Source organism: Trachypithecus francoisi, unplaced genomic scaffold (assembly GCF_009764315.1).
Source record: "Trachypithecus francoisi isolate TF-2019V2 unplaced genomic scaffold, Tfra_2.0 Lachesis_group5, whole genome shotgun sequence".
Classification (NCBI taxonomy): domain Eukaryota; kingdom Metazoa; phylum Chordata; class Mammalia; order Primates; family Cercopithecidae; genus Trachypithecus; species Trachypithecus francoisi.
The window spans coordinates 72229979-72247991 of record NW_022681470.1 but is presented as its reverse complement, the minus strand read 5'-3'; the positions used below and the strand labels follow the sequence as shown (position 1 = coordinate 72247991).

General features: G+C 35.9%; 1 protein-coding gene across 1 annotated transcript in view; it reads right to left on the bottom strand.

The window, feature by feature from the left end:
- The window catches only part of KCNK2 (potassium two pore domain channel subfamily K member 2), a 149559-nt gene that overhangs the window by 41502 nt on the left and 90044 nt on the right, over positions 1-18013 (bottom strand). Inside the window, exon 6 of the mRNA XM_033197409.1 lies at positions 1668-1807. Coding sequence (XP_033053300.1) covers positions 1668-1807 — 140 coding nt within the window. The remainder of the gene's footprint in view (positions 1-1667; positions 1808-18013) is intronic.

The window sequence follows — 18013 nt, the reverse complement described above, 5'->3', positions numbered from 1 at the left end:
TCCCATCCCCTACTGCCCCCACAAACACCACACTCACACATGCACACCACATACAAGGAGCCTAAGGTTGAGGCAAATCCATTGAACAGGTCCTATTCAAAGCAAGGCGTTTCATGCAATTTAAATTATAGTGTCAAGCATATTGTCTTACTGACTTGTTTATAATAAAAATATTTTGATTTGATGATGCAACTAAGATATAGACTAATGCATACTGAATAAGTAAATTCCCAATTGGGAAATATGGTATCCTCGAAGTAAAGTATGGATAATTTACATTCTTGCTAGTTCACATAGGCACCTTGGGTACGAATAAAAAATTATATGACTTGGCCTGGCATGGTGGCTCATGCCTGCAGCCCTGGCACTTTGGGAGGCAGAGGCAGGCAGATCACTTGAAGGTCAAGAGTTCTAGACCAGCCCGGCCAACACGATGAAACCCTGTCTCTACTAAAAATACAAAAAAAAAAAAAAAAAAAAGCAAGGCATGGTGGTGCGAGCCTGTAGTCCCAGACACTCAGGAGGCTGAGGTGGGAGAATCACTTGAACCTGGGAGGCAGAGGTTGCAGTGAGCTTAGATCATATCACTGCACTCCAGCCTGGACAACAAAGAGAGGCTTCATCTCAAAAACAAAACAAAACAAAACAAAAAAGTTACATGACTTGATAATTTTCAAAGAAAACATTTGTAAAGGGAAGTTAATTTCATCATTTTCTACCTTATTCTATTTCTTTTGGGTGTATGCTTAAAGAATTCATGCTTGTAGCTATCAAAGAGTCTGACACTGATATCTGTGGCCTAGTTAAAGGATAGTTTAACTAGGAAAGATAGTTAAAGGAAGGCAATAGACACTATAGGGACAGGTTTTACAGATTTGTTGTTCTCTGAAACAATTAGCAAAGTTGACTAAGACCCAGAAGCAAGAAATACACATTTCATAATAAAACATTACCCTGTCACATTCAAACTAATAGTGATCCTGGATATGTAAATATGAAATCAAAATGTAATTTCCAAACAATAGAATTTCAAAATCAATATTTAAATTTCAAATTTTCAAAATTTCATGAGTCAAAATTCTAATGTTCACTTATATAAGTATAGTTGTACAAGATAAGTAAATTGACAACTTTTAAAATTGTTAAAATCTATACACAGGGAAAACGGCCATAATTCATACAGCTTTGGAATATATATACATGTGTATGTACAAATTTATATAGACATAAGAAAAATAAAATAAGTTAAAGGTAAAAAATCTTCCACATTATTTAAAACATTCACTATTTCATGCTCCTGATTTCTTTATACAAATATTTTCTATTATATTTTTCTTTACAGAATAAAATTTATTTTGTGCCCTTGAGAACAAAAGAAAGAAAACAAAAGAAAAAGAAATAACAAAGAAAATGTTTTTAGTTGCATCCTTTTTCATTAGAAATTGCCCTCAGTTCTGAGACAGCAATTGGCATAGAAACATTTTCTAACTGAATAAATTACAACTCATATATTTGCTCATAGTCTCATATAGCAAATTCATGCCAAATAGAAAATATTAACATTTTAAAATGCTTAAATATTTTAAATGTAAACGTAAACATAATTTAAAATAACCTTTATTAAATTAACTAAATAGAAGTGTTTTTGCACACTTCTTAATTCTCACCTCTTCTTTTGTCTTTTTAGATATCACTCGGAGCCAATCTCCAATCATGCTCAGGACAGCAGCAAAGTAAGCAAGCCCTACAAGGATCCAGAACCACACGACAGGCTTATAGAAGTCCAGATATTCAATATCAGATCCACCTGGAGACAAAGCAAAGTAGAACAAAATAACTTCATATTCTTAAAAGTAAACAATCTAGGTATTGCTAAAATTACTAACTAAATTTTGGTTTGCAAAACACAGAAATCTAGTATTCTTGTCAATGGACTTATATTATTTTCTTCATTTTGAATTTCTCATTTTCATTCACATAATTCTTACCTATTTTTCAAGAATAAGTTAAGTTTTTCTTAATGAAACCTTTCATTGCTTCTTCAGATCATCATGATTTTTCCTTGCTTCATGTTTCATTTACATTTATATAATCCATCTCAGTCTAGTACTTAATTATTCTATGTGTACTAAGTTTCTTTTTCCACCTCTATTTTAACAAATAGAAGACAGCGATTACACTTTTGTTGGTGTGCATTTAACTTAGCATATTTACCTCATTGCCAATAAATACATGCTAGCTAATCAACTTAATGCCAAACTGAACAGCAAGTGAACAACTCTAGTGATGGTTCATATTTTAAAGTCATCAGTACAATGAATCACTAACAAATGCCAGAGACAATGACTTGATGGTTCGAATGAGAACAAATAGAAATTTGAGGGTAATACTACCATTCATCACTCTCCGACTTTTCTGAGAAATTCCCATGACTGTCATAAAATAAAACCGTAGCTCTCAAGAAAAAAAAAATTGGCAAGTCTCTTTTTTTTTTTTTAACTCTAATCCTTGAAGAACTTCTCCATCCACTTGGAACAATAACTATACCTATGAGAATCTGGGTTCATTTCAACACACCCTTTGTTCAGTACCCCATTAATATGGGGGCATTTATTAAGTCCCAACAGTGAAACTGTTTTTATTTTCACAAATAAGAAATCAAATACCTCTCTTGAAAAATTCATAATTTAGACCAAGAAATCCTCATATAGACAGTTAACTTTAATGGGGTAGGTATATTGCGTGATGACAAAGAGAATACACAAGTAATATGAAAGGACATAGAAGAAATGATTTTTACTTCTGGAAGAAGGAAAGTAAGAATAGGAAAGTGAGTCTTAAGTAATGAGGATCAAAACTTGGAATAGCACAGTGTGGAAAATATATAGTATAGTCAAATGACTTTTAGTCATGGATAAATCTCCACATGTATTTGACCAAAGAGCAGATAAGTAGAAGAGAGAAATCTAGAAAAAGTAGGCTGTATCAGATTGTAAAGATTTCATCTTAACTCAATGGAGAATAAGTAAAAGTCTCTAGGGAGACAAGTCCTATATATTCATGTTTGACTATCTCCACAGAAAGATCCAGTGGCAGAGAAGAACGAACTGACAGGGAAGCCCCATGAGAAGTTTTTGTTCTGAATTAGCTAAGAAATTATTGTGTCTGAGTTAGGGCAGAGATGGCAAGAAGAGTCATTTTACAGGCCGAATTATCAAGGACTGATGGCCAACTACTTGTTGTGATAAGTGAGAGGAAGAGCTCTCTGATGACCAAAGACCCACACTGTGGGTCTTTGGTGATATTGTAACTGAATGAGGGAAGAAAGATTGACTTTTTTAAAAAAAGTAATTAAAACTGAGAACTGACAGGTTTGAAGTGCTTGAGGTAATAACCAAAAAGATCCTTAAATGCAAATCTAACACTTAATAGAACAGGGCAGAAGATAAGGATTTTAGAACCTGCAGCATAGAGACTGGAGGTGCTTAAAAGAGCGTGGATTTGCTCAATTCACAAAAATTCAGCCAGTAAATTGCAAGTATATCAAAGATCAAGTATAAAATACTGAATATAACATTATTGTAGAGAAATTAAAATTTGCTAATAAGTTGCAGTTATATATTAAAAATCAAGTATAAATTGCAACTATATATTAAAATCAAGTATAAAATACTGAGTATAACATTATTGTAGAGAAATTAAATTTTAAGTTGCTCATGATGACATTTTCAAATAATAAAAGGTCAATAAAAAGACAGCATTTTTCTGTCAGGTAAATAATTTGAATAGGCATCGTTCAGCTTTCTTTTGGGACAAAAGTAATTTTAAGAACACATTTTACAAAGTGAATAATATTACTTTCAAATATTATAAAAATTTTACTTTGTGCAACATTAAAAACTCATTTCTGGGAATAATTATAAATGCATCTCATGATGGTTAAGAGTTGGCCCATGGAGGATACAGCTCTAAAACTTCACAGAACTGATTTAAGAAATATGTGTGTAAACCTGTTACATGATAGGCTCACCAGTGAATTTCATTTTTCAAATGTTTCCATTTCAATGAAACCAAAATGACATTTTTTCCCAAGTACTTTCTCTTTCAAAACCAGAAAAAATCTTCATCCAAATATTTGTGACTCACTTAACACATAAGTTCACTAAGATGTTGACTTTAGAAGAGTTAGTTCATGCTCAGATTACTTTTTATAAGTCTTCTTTCTTATAAACAGGATGTCACAGTTTGAAAAGAGTAAATTAGCTTAATCACTAAAAGGTCTATATTTGGGTAAAATGTTCAACCCACAAGTTTTAGTGGAGTCTAAGCCCAGGGGAAAAAATGTTTTTCCTTTTTAAATTGCCACTCTCAAGATGAAATACTGGCAGTCAGATGATTTAGGAAAAATGAATACTATATATAAGAAATATTGTCAAACAACTCCCAAATCCTACTCACTTGCTGATATCTAAGATTCATGAATTAATTTTCACATTAATCAATTCACTTCATCTAAGAATCTTATCCAAATTAACGTATCTGTGATGTCAGGATAACTTGCTAAGAAAAATTGTTTTATTTTTAAATTAGGAATAAATTAGGAAATACTTTTTAAAAAACTTCTTGACTTTTACAAGCATTAATTTCAATCTAGCTATGTTCAGGAAACCTACTCATTTGTCTCTGGCATACTAAGAAAGCCTAGGGTAATTTCTATTATTGACTTATTATTGACAGGGCTCCTGCCCCTGTCTCCCACGCTCTGTTTTTACTCTTTCCACAGACTTCTGAGATGCAGCCTACAAGATGCTACAGCCTACTCTCCCCTCCTAAGTCCCCACTGACCTGGCAGAAATATTCACTCCACTGCTTTTTTTTTTTCTTTATTGTCACTAAAAACGTGCACATAAATCCTTTCCATAATAAGAACTTTCTGGCTAATCATAATAGGACAGTATACAGTTGGTAATAAAAATAACAAAGAGGTGTGGAGGTATAAAGGTTTTGGGAATCTTATAAACTTTTCCAAGTAGTTAAAATAAGTCTACTCATCCTGACATTCTTATATGATATATGACAACTTCTTTTAGATGGTGCGATCTCTCTCTAGATCTCTTGTCCTTAATGCTTGTGTAAGGAACTCAGTCAGAGCCTAATCCAATCTAGTAGATTAAACTACAAAAAATATAGCTCAGGAAAGTTCAGGCTGGTATTATTGCTAGGGAACCATTATCTCCACAAAGCAGGTTTCCTAAACATTTGCTGGAAACAGTCCCTCTACCCAGCATTAAGAAAGCCCTAGATGGCTCCAAAGAATCATTGAATAGGCGACAGAACAACCCATGAGGCCATGGCAGGCATCTCGTAGGATACATTTTTTTTTTTTTTTTTGAGATGCAGTCTCAATCTGTCACCCAGACAAGAGTGCAGTGGTGCATTTCGGTTCACTGCAACTTCCACCCCCTGGATTTAAGCAATTCTCCTGCCTCAGCTTCCCGAGGAGCTGGGAATACGGCACTTGCCACCACGCTGGCTGATTTTTGTATTTTTAGTAGAGACAGGGTTTCACCATGTTGGCAAGGCTGGTCTCGAACTCCTAACCTCAAGTGATTTGCCTGCCTTGGCCTCCCAAAGTACTGGGATTATAGGCGTGAGCTGCCACACCCGGCCCCTAGAAGACTTAAAAAAAAAAATTGGCCCTGTAAACCCTGCCTAACCTAGTTAATATGCTCATTTCCACTGATTTACAGAATATTCAAAATCAGATTGGAAGAGTGGGATGAAAAGGAAGACTTACCGATTACCTCCATAAACGAAATCATTTCATCCTAACGCCCTATGGGTAGGTGTTGAGGGGAGTTCCATTCTCATGTTTCACACTTCCATTGACTTTGGGCAGGGCTATTAGTAAGACCATGTGGTCACAGAATTAAGTCACATTGCCAACTTCCTTTTGCAGCAATAAAGCTGATGATCCAATTGCCATCACTCTCATGGTCTGTTTTGGAACTCAGGAATGCAAGACCAGTTTGTACTGGCTCCTTGAAATCCCAACAGTAAGTATCCCACTTTAAAATACAGATGTCATAATATCAGCAGAGAAAATAACATATGGCAGACCACTCAAGAAAGGGGTAGCAGAGCTAGAGTTCAACACAGGTGTCTGAATAGTTCCAAAACACAGGCTCCTTCATTGAACCCAGTGGTCCATGTCATCTATGATTTCAGCTACTGTCCTTCTTATCATTTATCCACCAACCTGTTTTGCTCATATTGCCTGGGAAGTACTTAGCTAAGGCAGGAAACACTAAATTGGACAAGGCATGCCTCTTCTCCTCAAGGTTCTCACCTAGAAACCATGTGGGTCTGAAGACAAGCACCATTCCACCAAGGGCCTCCTTACCTTGCTCTGTCCTCTCTCCAGCAGCTCTCAGCCATCGGCCATTTTTTGTGCTAAAGAACTTGGGCATACAACATCCCTCTCCCTTAAATATAATTTTCTTTCTCTGTGATTTTTTTTCTGAATCACAAAGTATTTGTAAAGAAAAAAAAAGATATATCTTGGTTTTAAAGAATAACCAAGCCACTCCAGACTAAGGTTATCAGTTCCATACATCTCTTCTGATTTTCTAAAATGGCATATCTGTTATAGAATATAAACATAGATAAATAACTCCATTTTAAAGAAAATGGGAGTCATTCCTTTAAACCGGCCTATAATTATTTTAGCTTAAATATCAAACATGGATTTTAATTTTGGGGGGTTTGTTTGACTTTACTTTTATTAATTAAAGCTATCCCGTCTTAATAGGAAGGAGGGAAAATCTTAATTTCTGTTTTAGTATATCTTATTTTGTTGGTAAGTAATTTAACTGAATAAGGTGTTTCTCACTGCTTTAAGGACTCAGAACCCCTTTTAATAATGTTATAAATCCTATTTTCTTTTTAACAAATGGAAATATGACTTCAGTATTAAACAACAGCTTACCTACTAAACCAAACTTTTCATATGCCATTGAGTCAGAAAACCAGAATGCCAACAAAGGTGATATTTGAACTTGTATTTGGGGATTTGAAATTTCAGCATTCGAGAAGTTGTCCATGTCCCTCTAGGTACTTGTTCTTAAACTGGGAAAACTGCCATGAAAAGAGCAGCCGTCTGATGATCATAAAGAAAGAAAAACCAACACATGACATCACTCACTCATCGTTTACAAAGATGGAACAGTATATAGGTATACCGAATTGTTATTCTTAGAAATTGTCTTTAAATCTCAATCTAGAACAATTTGCAATATTTTTCACGGAATGTAGTACAATTTACTTCCTGCCCCACGAAGCTGTAATTATCCATTACTGAATACTTTTCTCCTCAATATTTTCTCCACATGTTTTTACAATACTTCTATATATCCATTCTGAACCCTAAAAGTTAAGGAACTTTTTAGTTTGTTCACAGTCCCTAAGACTTCTAAACCATTTGGGTCAAATTCCACTTATTTAATCATGCAGATGGCCATTATTTCTGTTGTGAGTTCTCTGAGAGTCACGAGTTAAATCAGGGAGTGACTAAACCCTTTACAGAATTTTCCTGTATTATAAAACAGAGCAAATACCAGGAAGAGAAAAAGATTCCGTATTTAATTGTTGCTCCTGGATTTCATGTATTCTGTCTCACAGGAACAGGAACTAGAACAATTATTGTCACGAAGTGCTAAACACAGTATCTAATATACAATATGTGTCCATTAAACACCTAAACAAACAAATGATCAATGAATATAAAACATCTCCCTAGCAGTCACACAAACCCTCCTTTTCCAAACAAAGCAATTTTTCTGAGCCATTGTGATGGTGGTAATGATCGCTCTTCAACAGATCTCACTCTTTATCAGGTACTTTCCTTGTTATCTGTTAAATTCCTGGCAAATTTCTACTCAGTTATCAACTCAACAATAGCAAATTTAATACCTGGCCTTTGACATGGTTGCAAAACTCTTAGTCAACACAAGGTGCTGTTTTCTAGAGGATCTCTACTTGAACTAACTGCTTGAGGGTTGCAGGGAGAAACATGCCACGGTTTTTAAAGATATTTATGTTTTCATGATAAAATTCTCTTAAATTGAGCAAGCCCTGAGCACTCCACTGAATGAGTCATAATTTCGGTTATACAGGAAAGCAAACAGTTTGGTTACTAAAAATTACATTTCCAATAATGACTTTGAAGATGTAATTCCAAGAAAACTGAGTCCTTAATATGAGACATACAAATATGTCCTTCCTAAGTAAAGAATGTGATGGCAAATGATTATAACACTGTGAAAAACTATAAAAATGTAGTAAAGGTAAATACGCCAGAAGAGGAAAAATTTTACCTGGGGAAGTCCCAAATTGTATTATACCTCTATATGAGGGAGCACCGGCTGATAAGCTGAAGCCTAACTGATCTAGTAAGCATTCAAAACTACATGTGTGATGAAGAAAATTTCATTATTTAACCAAATATACTAAATTTCACTGATCAGAATTCCATGATGATGTATTTGGATAGTTCAATAAACTCATGCTCAGATGGAATATGTGTTTTCATAATATTAACCATGAGGATTTCTTAGAACATCTGGATTTTTGCCTAGAACTTTTGGATTTTATTAGAAAACTAGGTAATGTGAGGACACTGCTTTGTGAAATTGTAAATTCTTCTCTGGCTTTTTCACTCTTTCACATTACCCTTACAAAATATTAACCTCAGGTTTATGGAAAGGAGTATTTTTTTTCTTTGTTTCCTATTAAAAAAAAAAAAATTGAGACAGGGTCTTGCTCTGTCACCCAGGCTAGACAGCAGTAGCTTAATCATAGTTCACTGCAACCTCAAATTCCTGGGCTTAACTAATTCTGAAAAGGAGTGCTTTTAAGGACTTCACTGGGCAGCTTCTAAACAAGCTATGGAAATGAATTCACTGGCTTGTATGACCCCTTTAAGGTATAGATCCTAAGGGTTTATATAATTAATTAATTATTTCACTTTTCTCTAATTTTGAAGAATCACCAACTAACACTTTATGGTTTTTGTTTTTTTGTTTTTTTGTTTTGTTTTGTTTTGTTTTTTTAAGTCTTGGGTTTTCGTATAAGAAGACAAGTTGTAAAAAAGCAAGCATTCATACATTACTGTATAATTAATAAGACTTCTTATTATAATTAATAAGACTTCTTAGATTTTAATGAAGAAAGAGAAAAGCTTATTTAGCTAGCAAGCATGACTTAACAACTTATCACCCCAGACTTCCAGTCAAATGAAAAATCAAATGACAAAAATTAGGAAACAGAACATAGGAAATCAACACTAATTCTCACATACAATTTTGCCATTAACTTTAACTTATCTCTACAAATTTGATCATATATCATTACTGATGATTTTAAAATCCCAGCAATTTGGGAGGCCAAGGCAGAAAGTTCGCTTGAGCCCAGGAGCTCAAGACAAGCATGGGCAACAAGGAGAAACCCCATCTCTACAAAAAAACCCAGAAAATTAGCTGGGTATGGTGGCATGTGCCTGTGGTCCCAGCAACTTGGGAGGCTGAGGCAAGAGGATTACTTGAGCCCAGAATGTTGAGGCTGCAGTGAGCCACAATCACGCCACTGCACTCCAGCCTGGGCTACAGAGTGAGACTCTGTCTCAACAAATAAAAATAAAAAGATAAAATAAAATTAAGTAAATAACACTTTGCAAAATAATTTCCTTTCTCTCTTCTCACCTTTTAGGAAGAATTACTCTGCACTTGCTACTCTTAGCAACAGAGATCTGCTTACTCATATGACAAATAAAAGTGTCTACAGATTCTGTGACCTCCCAAGTCCTTTTTAGCCCCAGAACACTGAGCACTGAGAGAGAACAGAAAGCGCCATCAGGAAGGAGCAGACAGATACCAGTCACTAAGGTAACCAGTCACTAAAACATGTTCTCTACATAAATAAATATGAAGTTACAATTTTCTGGGAGATCACTTCCTGTAGAGAAAGTACTAAATGCTGAATTCCTACATTCAGCCACATACACAGAGACACCTGAGCACTGCCTGTTTATCTGCACCAGTGGTCTCTAAATGCCTTTGATTCATCACCCACAGTGATAAAAGGCAAAGTATTGCATATTACTTATGAATTAGAAATGTATTATGCTCTACTATATTATATCATATATATTATAATATTTAAAAAGTAAAGAAGTAATGAGATTTAGAAATACATAGAAATAGGAATCTTCATATTTTCTTTTTTTTCAAGATGGGGTCTCACCCTGTTGCCCAGGATGGAGTGCAGTGGCATGTTCATAGCTCACTGCAGCCTCCTGAGATAACACAAGTGATCCTCCCACCTCAGCCTCCCAAATAGCTAAGACTACAGGTTCATGCCACTATGTGCACCAAATTTTAAAAAGTTTTTGTAGAGACAGGAGTCTCACTATGTTGCCCAGGTGGGTCTTGAACTTCTGGCCTGGTGATCTTCCTGCCTCAGCCTCTCAAGTGCTGCCATTTTGCCACCATACCCAGCCTAATCGTCATGTTCTCTTATTGCAGAAAATCTACTTTTCTTGCTCATTCCCTGGGGGCAAGCACTATTTCAGAGTTCTGGTCCAAACCACCCCATCATCACTTGTTCTTAAGATGCTTCTAAGAATTATACTAATGTTAAGAAATACAGATCTATTACAATCTGTATCCTAAACACTTATAAATCACTTTCCAAAATATACTTATTTTCCTTTAGTAACACCACAGTTTGAAGAATACATTCTTTAAGTTGCCTTCAGAAAAGTTCAATATAACAATGTAACCTAACTCTGATCCTCCTCAGAGCAAATTTTGCAGGTTTTGCAGACTGACATCAAATATTAAGTGTGCATTATGGAAGGGACATTTTTGTTTTCTTATGAGATTTATAGCCCAATAGAAAGATGAAGAGGTTCAAGCTAGAGCAATTCCTCTTGCTTTTCACTGGCAAAATAGCAAAATTAAGTGAGAACACTGTCTTTAGTACATCTACTAGCAAGAGGGAAAGTTCTAAACAGTAAATAATTGATATTTCCCAGATGGGGAACTCAATAGCTAATTTTAGAGTCATAAGGTACCCAGAAGCAAAGTCCAATTTTGTGTACTCTATTGGACTATATGTAGCAATTCTTTTCCAAGATCCTTTAAAAGAAATTCACAATTTCTGTTTTTTCCAAAGACTCTTGCAAAGGGCACACATCTGCTACCCAGCCATTGCCACATCTGCCCCCCAATCCACATTCTCATTCCAAAAACACTCCCTGGACACAAGGACCTGGAATGTAAAGATGACAGTACTAGCAACAGGGTATCATAGCTTCACAAAGACCAACACAGCCACAAAAATATTTAAGTTAAGGAGATAGTGATGAATCAGCAAAACTAGTGCCAATTTATCTTACTCAGCATCTGTCATATTAATCACATCAAATTCTTATGCTAATTATAATCAACGTATATTTCTACAAGTTTGTATTATTTCCTCTGTCAAATAAAAATAAAAGTTACAGATTTGAAGATGGGTAACAATATAATAAAAGCTAATAAAAATAAAGTTGTTTATTTGATTATTCCTATGGCACACAGCTATCACTCTCCTATTCTATGATACTATGCCATGACTCTTTGAATTTTTCATCTTCTACAAAACCATAAAGAAAAATATTTTTTTTCCTAAGTTGGTTTATACAATGGTCACAAATATAATATTGTTTAGGACTCCGCCCACATTCATTTTTATTTATACTTTTTGTATTTTTTTGGTCTCAGATCTTTTGGGACTGAATTGACACTGTTAGTTGTTTAAAATAACATTGATATGGCTTGGGCTGTGTTTCCACCCAAATCTTATCTTGAAATATAGTTCCCATAATCCCCACGTGTCATGAGAGGGACCCTGTGGGAGGTAATTGAATCATAGGAGTGGTTTCCCCCATGTAATTCTCATAATAGTGAGTAAGTTCTCATGAAATCTGGTGGTTTTATAAGGGGTTTCCCCCTTCACCTGGTTCTCATTCTTCTTCTCCCTGTCACTATGTGAGGAAGGACATGTTTGCTTCCCCTTCTGCTATGATTGTAAGTTTCCTGAGGCCTTCTCAATCATACTGAACTATGAGTCTATTAAACCTCCTTCCTTTATAAATTACCCAGTCTCGGCTATGTCTTTATTAACAGCGTGAGAATGGATTAATAATACAAACACATACAATATGATGTGAGCCCTGAAAATATAAAACCTGTCACATAATACCTATATATTCCACAGTTGCTATAAGGCCTTGTTAGTTATATTTAAAAAGTGATAAGACAGCCTAAGATTAATGCATCACAAGCATACATTTTGTTATCATCACTGTGTCTCACTTTCTCTTGTATTAACAAACTTTCCATTTCTACTTAAGCCAATTATACATCTTGAATAAGAGGTAGAAAAATGAATATTTCAGGACACAAGCTTATCTCATATGGAGTTATGAAATGCCTGAAATTCTCCTTTCCACATTCCGCTAATTATAAAATGAAAAGATCTTCAGCAGAGTGATGCACCCCCCTTTCCCAGGGTCCCCATCCAGAGAGGATGTACATCTACAGTGTACAGAGAGGTGTACACTGTATTTTTGACCAAAAGCAAAGCTTTGTTCATAAAAGTGTCCCCAACTTCACAGATATTAGGGGATTTGCCTGGTTGAAACTTAATTAACAAATCAATAGAAACAGATAAATATTAGCCCTCTCTGAGATCTTACAGAACTTTAGAAAGTATTTTCTGTTCTAAAAATATTTAAGTAAGAAATTTGGGTCAAGGAAGAACAGTAAACAGCCAAAAAGTATAAAACTCTGTTAAAACTAAATTAGGCTAATGAGGTTATTCTGAGAATTTTAATAACACATTCCTACTCTAATTTTTATCATGCTTTTTAATATTTCAAACTGAATTTTTTAAGAGAATGGTTTAGATTTATGATCCATAATAGATTAGAATACTTACTTTTGCCACCATTATTGTATTTTATTTAAAATTGGAGTTAGAACAGTAATAATAGTGAGAAATATAGTTGAGAAAGAGAGAATTGAATTAATAGGCACATAGGACCTTACAGATACAACAGTAAAGCAAATGGCAGTTGAAATAACATATATATTATAGAAGAGGAAAAGTTTTCTAAATGTGAGTAGAAAAATGTAGACACTTTAGATCTACATGACCTACTTTAAGTTAAGTTAAAAAATGCTGTCCTAAGATTGAATATTAAGTGAGTAAATATCTTGGAGAAAAAAATGTTTTAAGTAGCCAAGAAAGTCTTCTGAAGTTTGCAGCTGTTTTTAAAACTAAGGCAGAAAAGAGCCTAAGTAGAAAGGGCAAAGATAAGTTAAACCTGAATTCTTGTGCCACTAAAAATAATAATAATAAATTCATTTTTTCCCCAAGATGTAAAAAAATGATTAATGGCTTTTAGTGTGCTTCAGCAACTTGAAAATAGCAAGATAGTGCATAAAGATCAACTCTGTAAGCTTTAATTCAAGAAGGAAAATGATAATTCACTGGAATCATGAAGGAAACCCAGAACCTGGGGAGGAGAACATGGGCAAACAGCCCCCATGACAGCATCTGACTGATAAACATGAGTGAGAGAGGCAGATAGCCTTCTTCTGTGACTTGCCTTTCCACTGGGATCCAAGCAACCCAGGCCAAGGTAGAGTGGTTATTTCTCCCAAGCCCTGGAACTAACTTGGGGAGACCTTGGAAATGTAGTGAGGAAAAGACACTGGGAAAAGCTGCAGCCATTTTCCCAGACCTGGGACAGACAGTAGGAGGCCATTTTTAATCTGGACAAACACAAAGTCAGCAATTCTGTGGTGACCTAGTAGCATGCCCACACAGGATTTTAGTCTTGGGCCACAAACTGGAGTGCTTGCTCTGGAGTAGGGCAGGAGCTTCCACAGCCAAAACTGTGGAAAGTGCCTCAGCAGTAGGTGCTGGAATTGTGCTCTCCTCCATCACAGGCCTGGGTAGGGTGGGGTGGGGAGAGCTGCTGCTGCTGCAGTTTCTCTTGGGCAAGGACATTTGCAGGCAGGGGCAGACTGGTGACCTGGAACCAGTCTGTATGTGTCATTACTGAGTGCCCAGCATGCTCTCCTGAGACTGTGGTGCAGTGGGCCCTTTCCACTGAAACCCCATGGAGAACTCCACACATTCAGAGCACCCACTTGCCTGGCTCAGCAACCTAAGCCACCTAACCCTTCCTGGACATAGATTGTTGTGCAGTAAAACCCTCTATGTTCCAACTCTAGGTAGAGCTCCAGGCATTTGGAATACCTCCTCACCTGGATCAGCAGCCTGACTAGCTCTGCCCTTCCTGTGCATAGATCATGGTGCAGTGGGGCCCTCTCTGCTCCACACCCAGACAGATCTCCAGGCATTCAGAGCATCTATTTGCCTGGTTCAGCAGCCTGAGTCATCTCATCCCTCCTATGCAGAGATCTTGGTGCAGGGGGGCATTCTCTGCTGCATGCTCAAATCTCCAACCATCTAGAACAACTATTCTCTTGGATTAGGAGTTTAGATCTTCCCCATCGCTGGATAGAGAACATGGGGTCAAGGAGTTCCCCAACTCCAAGCTTAGGCACACTTCTGGACACTCAGTGGCCATGCACTGGATTCTCCCTCAGTGCTGTGCTTGTACCTGCCATCAAGGGACCTGTAAGCAAACCTGCCAAGTCCAGCCTTGCCCATCTTGGCCTTTCCTGGCCTGAGCAGAGAGCTCAAAACACTGAGCAATCCAACAATCAGCCCATTGCCTTATGCAACAGAAAGACATTCCCATTAAAGAAGGATGAAGTACATACCCAGCCTCACTGGCCACAGCTGGCTCTTACCCATAAGTGCCATCTACTGGTTTGTACATTGAGAGCATAGCTCAAGATAAAACCGGCTGACAGAAATACATAGGGCTATAGAAGCAAAGTCAAAATACCCTTCCCAGCATTCTCTACAGTCACATCCCATATAAGAAGCAGGGGAGAGGAGGAAAGAAAAGAAGAACATAGTAATATTATAGGGGAAGAAAGAAAAATAAAAATATGCTATTCACATAAAAATATTACAATCGTTAGAAGTGGCAGTGTCTCCAGATGAGAAAGAACCAGGGCAAGACTTCTGGCACCATAAGAAAATCTGAATATAGTGACACTACCGAAGGATCACAATAGCTAGCTAGTAATGACCCCTAACCAAAATGGAAACTCAGAAATGACAGATAAAGAATTCAAAACATGGATTGCAAGGAAGCTTAACAAAAGCCAGTAGGCAGTTGAAAATCAACACAAAGAAACCTCTAAAGCAATCCAGGAAGTGTAAGAGATAAACATCTTAAAATAAATCAATCAGAGCTTCTGAAATTGAAAAACTCACTTAAGGAATTTCAAAATAAAATTGAAAGCTCTATCAACAGACTGGACCAACGAGAAGAAAGAATTTCAGAGCTTGAACTCTAATCTTTTGAACTAACACAGTCAGACAAAAATAAGGAAAAAAAAAAATTTAAGAAGTAAAGAAAGTCCTTCAGAAATACAGGATATGTAAAGTGGCAAAATCTACAAATTATTGGCATTCCCGAGAGAGAGAGAGATAAAGCAAATAACCTGGAAAACATATTTGAAGGAATAATTCAATTATATTTCCCTAATCTTTCTAGAGAGGTAGATATTCAGATATAAGAAATCCAGAGAATACCTGTGAGATACTATACAAAACAAATATCACCAAGGCATATAGTCACCAGGCTGCCTGAGGTCAAAGCTAAAGAAAAGATCTTAAAGGCAGCTACAAACAAAAGTCAAATCATATATAAAGAGAATACCATCAGACTAATAGTGGATTTCTCAGCACAAACCTGATAAGCCAGGAGATATGGGGGCTTATTTTCAGTATTTTTAAAGAAAAGAAATTTCAATCAATAATTTTATGTTCCACCAACCTAATCTTCAGAAGCAAAGAAGAAATAAAATATTTTTCCAGATAAGCAAGCATTAAGGGAATTTGTTACCACTACATTAACCTTACAGGAGATACTTAAGGGAGTTCTAAACATGGAAAAAATAAATGATACCTGCTACCACAAAAACACACTTAAGTATATAGCACACAGAGTCTATAAAGCAATCACAAAGTAGAAACTACACAGCAACCAACTAACAACTTCACAATTGGATCAAAACCTAACATATCAATATTAACCTTGAATGTAAATGGTCTATATGCTCTCACTTAAAAGGCACAGAGTGACAAGTTGGAAACATAAATCAAGACCTATCTATCTGCTGACTTCAAGAGACCCATCTCACAGATAAAGATATCCTTAGGTTCAAAGAAAGGGTTGAAGAAAGATCTATCACACAAACAGAACATGAAAAAGAGTAGAGGTCACTATTTTATATCAGATAAAACAGACTTTAAGCCAACAACAGTAAAACAATAAAAAAGGACATATTACATATGTCCACAAAAGTATTACATAATGATAAGTGGTTTGATTCAACAAGAAGACTTAACTATCCTAAATATTTATGCACCCAACATTAAACCACCCAGATTCATAAAACAGGTACTTCCAGACCTATGAAAAGACTCAGCTAGCCATATAACAAGAGTGAGGGACCTTAACACTGCACAGACAGCATTAGAAAGATCATCAAGGCAGAAAACTAAGAAATTCTGGATTAAATTCAACACTTGACCAAATGGACCTAACGAACATCTACAGAATACTCCATCCATCAACCACAGAATATACATTTTTCTCATCTGCACATGGAACATATTTCAAGATCAACCATATGCTTAGCTGTAAAGAAAATCGTAATAATTAAAAAAATTAAAATCATACCAACCATACTCTCAGACTACAGTGGAATAACTGTCAATACCAAGAAGATTTCTCAAAACCACACAATTATAGAGAAATTAAACAACTTGCTCCTGAATGAATGTTGAGTAAACAAGAAAATTAAACTAGAAATTTAAAAAATTCTTTGAGATAAATGAAAACAGAAACACCAATATAACAAAATCTCTGTGATACAGCAAAAGCAGTGTTAAGAGGCAAGTTTATATTGCCTAATGCCTACCTCAAAAAGTTAGAAAGATCTCAAATTAAAGATCTAACATCACACCTAAAGAAGCTAGACAAACAAGGAGAAACTAACTCCAAAGCTAGCAGAAGTGACTAAAATTAAAACAGAAAAAAAAAAGATAATAAAATCAGAGCAAAACTGAAAGAAATCGAGACTCAAAAATCAATGCAAATAATAAACAAAACCAAAAGCTGGTTCTTTGAAAGGATAAGCAAGATCAATAGACAGCTAGTTAGATTAACAAACTAAAAAGAGAGAGAAGATCCAAATAAGCACAATCAGAAATGGCAAAGGTGACATTACAACTGGTCTTACAGAAGTACAAAAGATTCTCAGAGACTATCAGGAACATTTCTATGCAAGCACATTAAAAAATATAGAGGAAATAAATAAATTCCCCTAAACACACAATCTCCCAAGATTGAATCAGGAAGAAATTAAAACCCTTGACAGACCAATATTGACTTCCAAAATGGAATCGGTAATAAAAAAAATCTACCAACCAAATGAATCCCTGGATGAAGTTAATTCACATTCAGATTCTACCAGATGTACAAAGAAGAGCTGGTACAAATCCTACTAAAACTATTTCCAAAAAATTGAAGAGGAGGGACTCCTCCCTAACTCATTCTATGAAGTGAGCATCGCTTTGATAACAAAATATGGCAAAAGACTGGCCGGGCGCGGTGGCTCAAGCCTGTAATCCCAGCACTTTGGGAGGCCGAGACAAGCGGATCACAAGGTCAGGAGATCGAGACCATCCTGGTTAATACGGTGAAACCCCATTTCTACTAAAGAATACAAAAAACTAGCCGGGCAATGAGGCG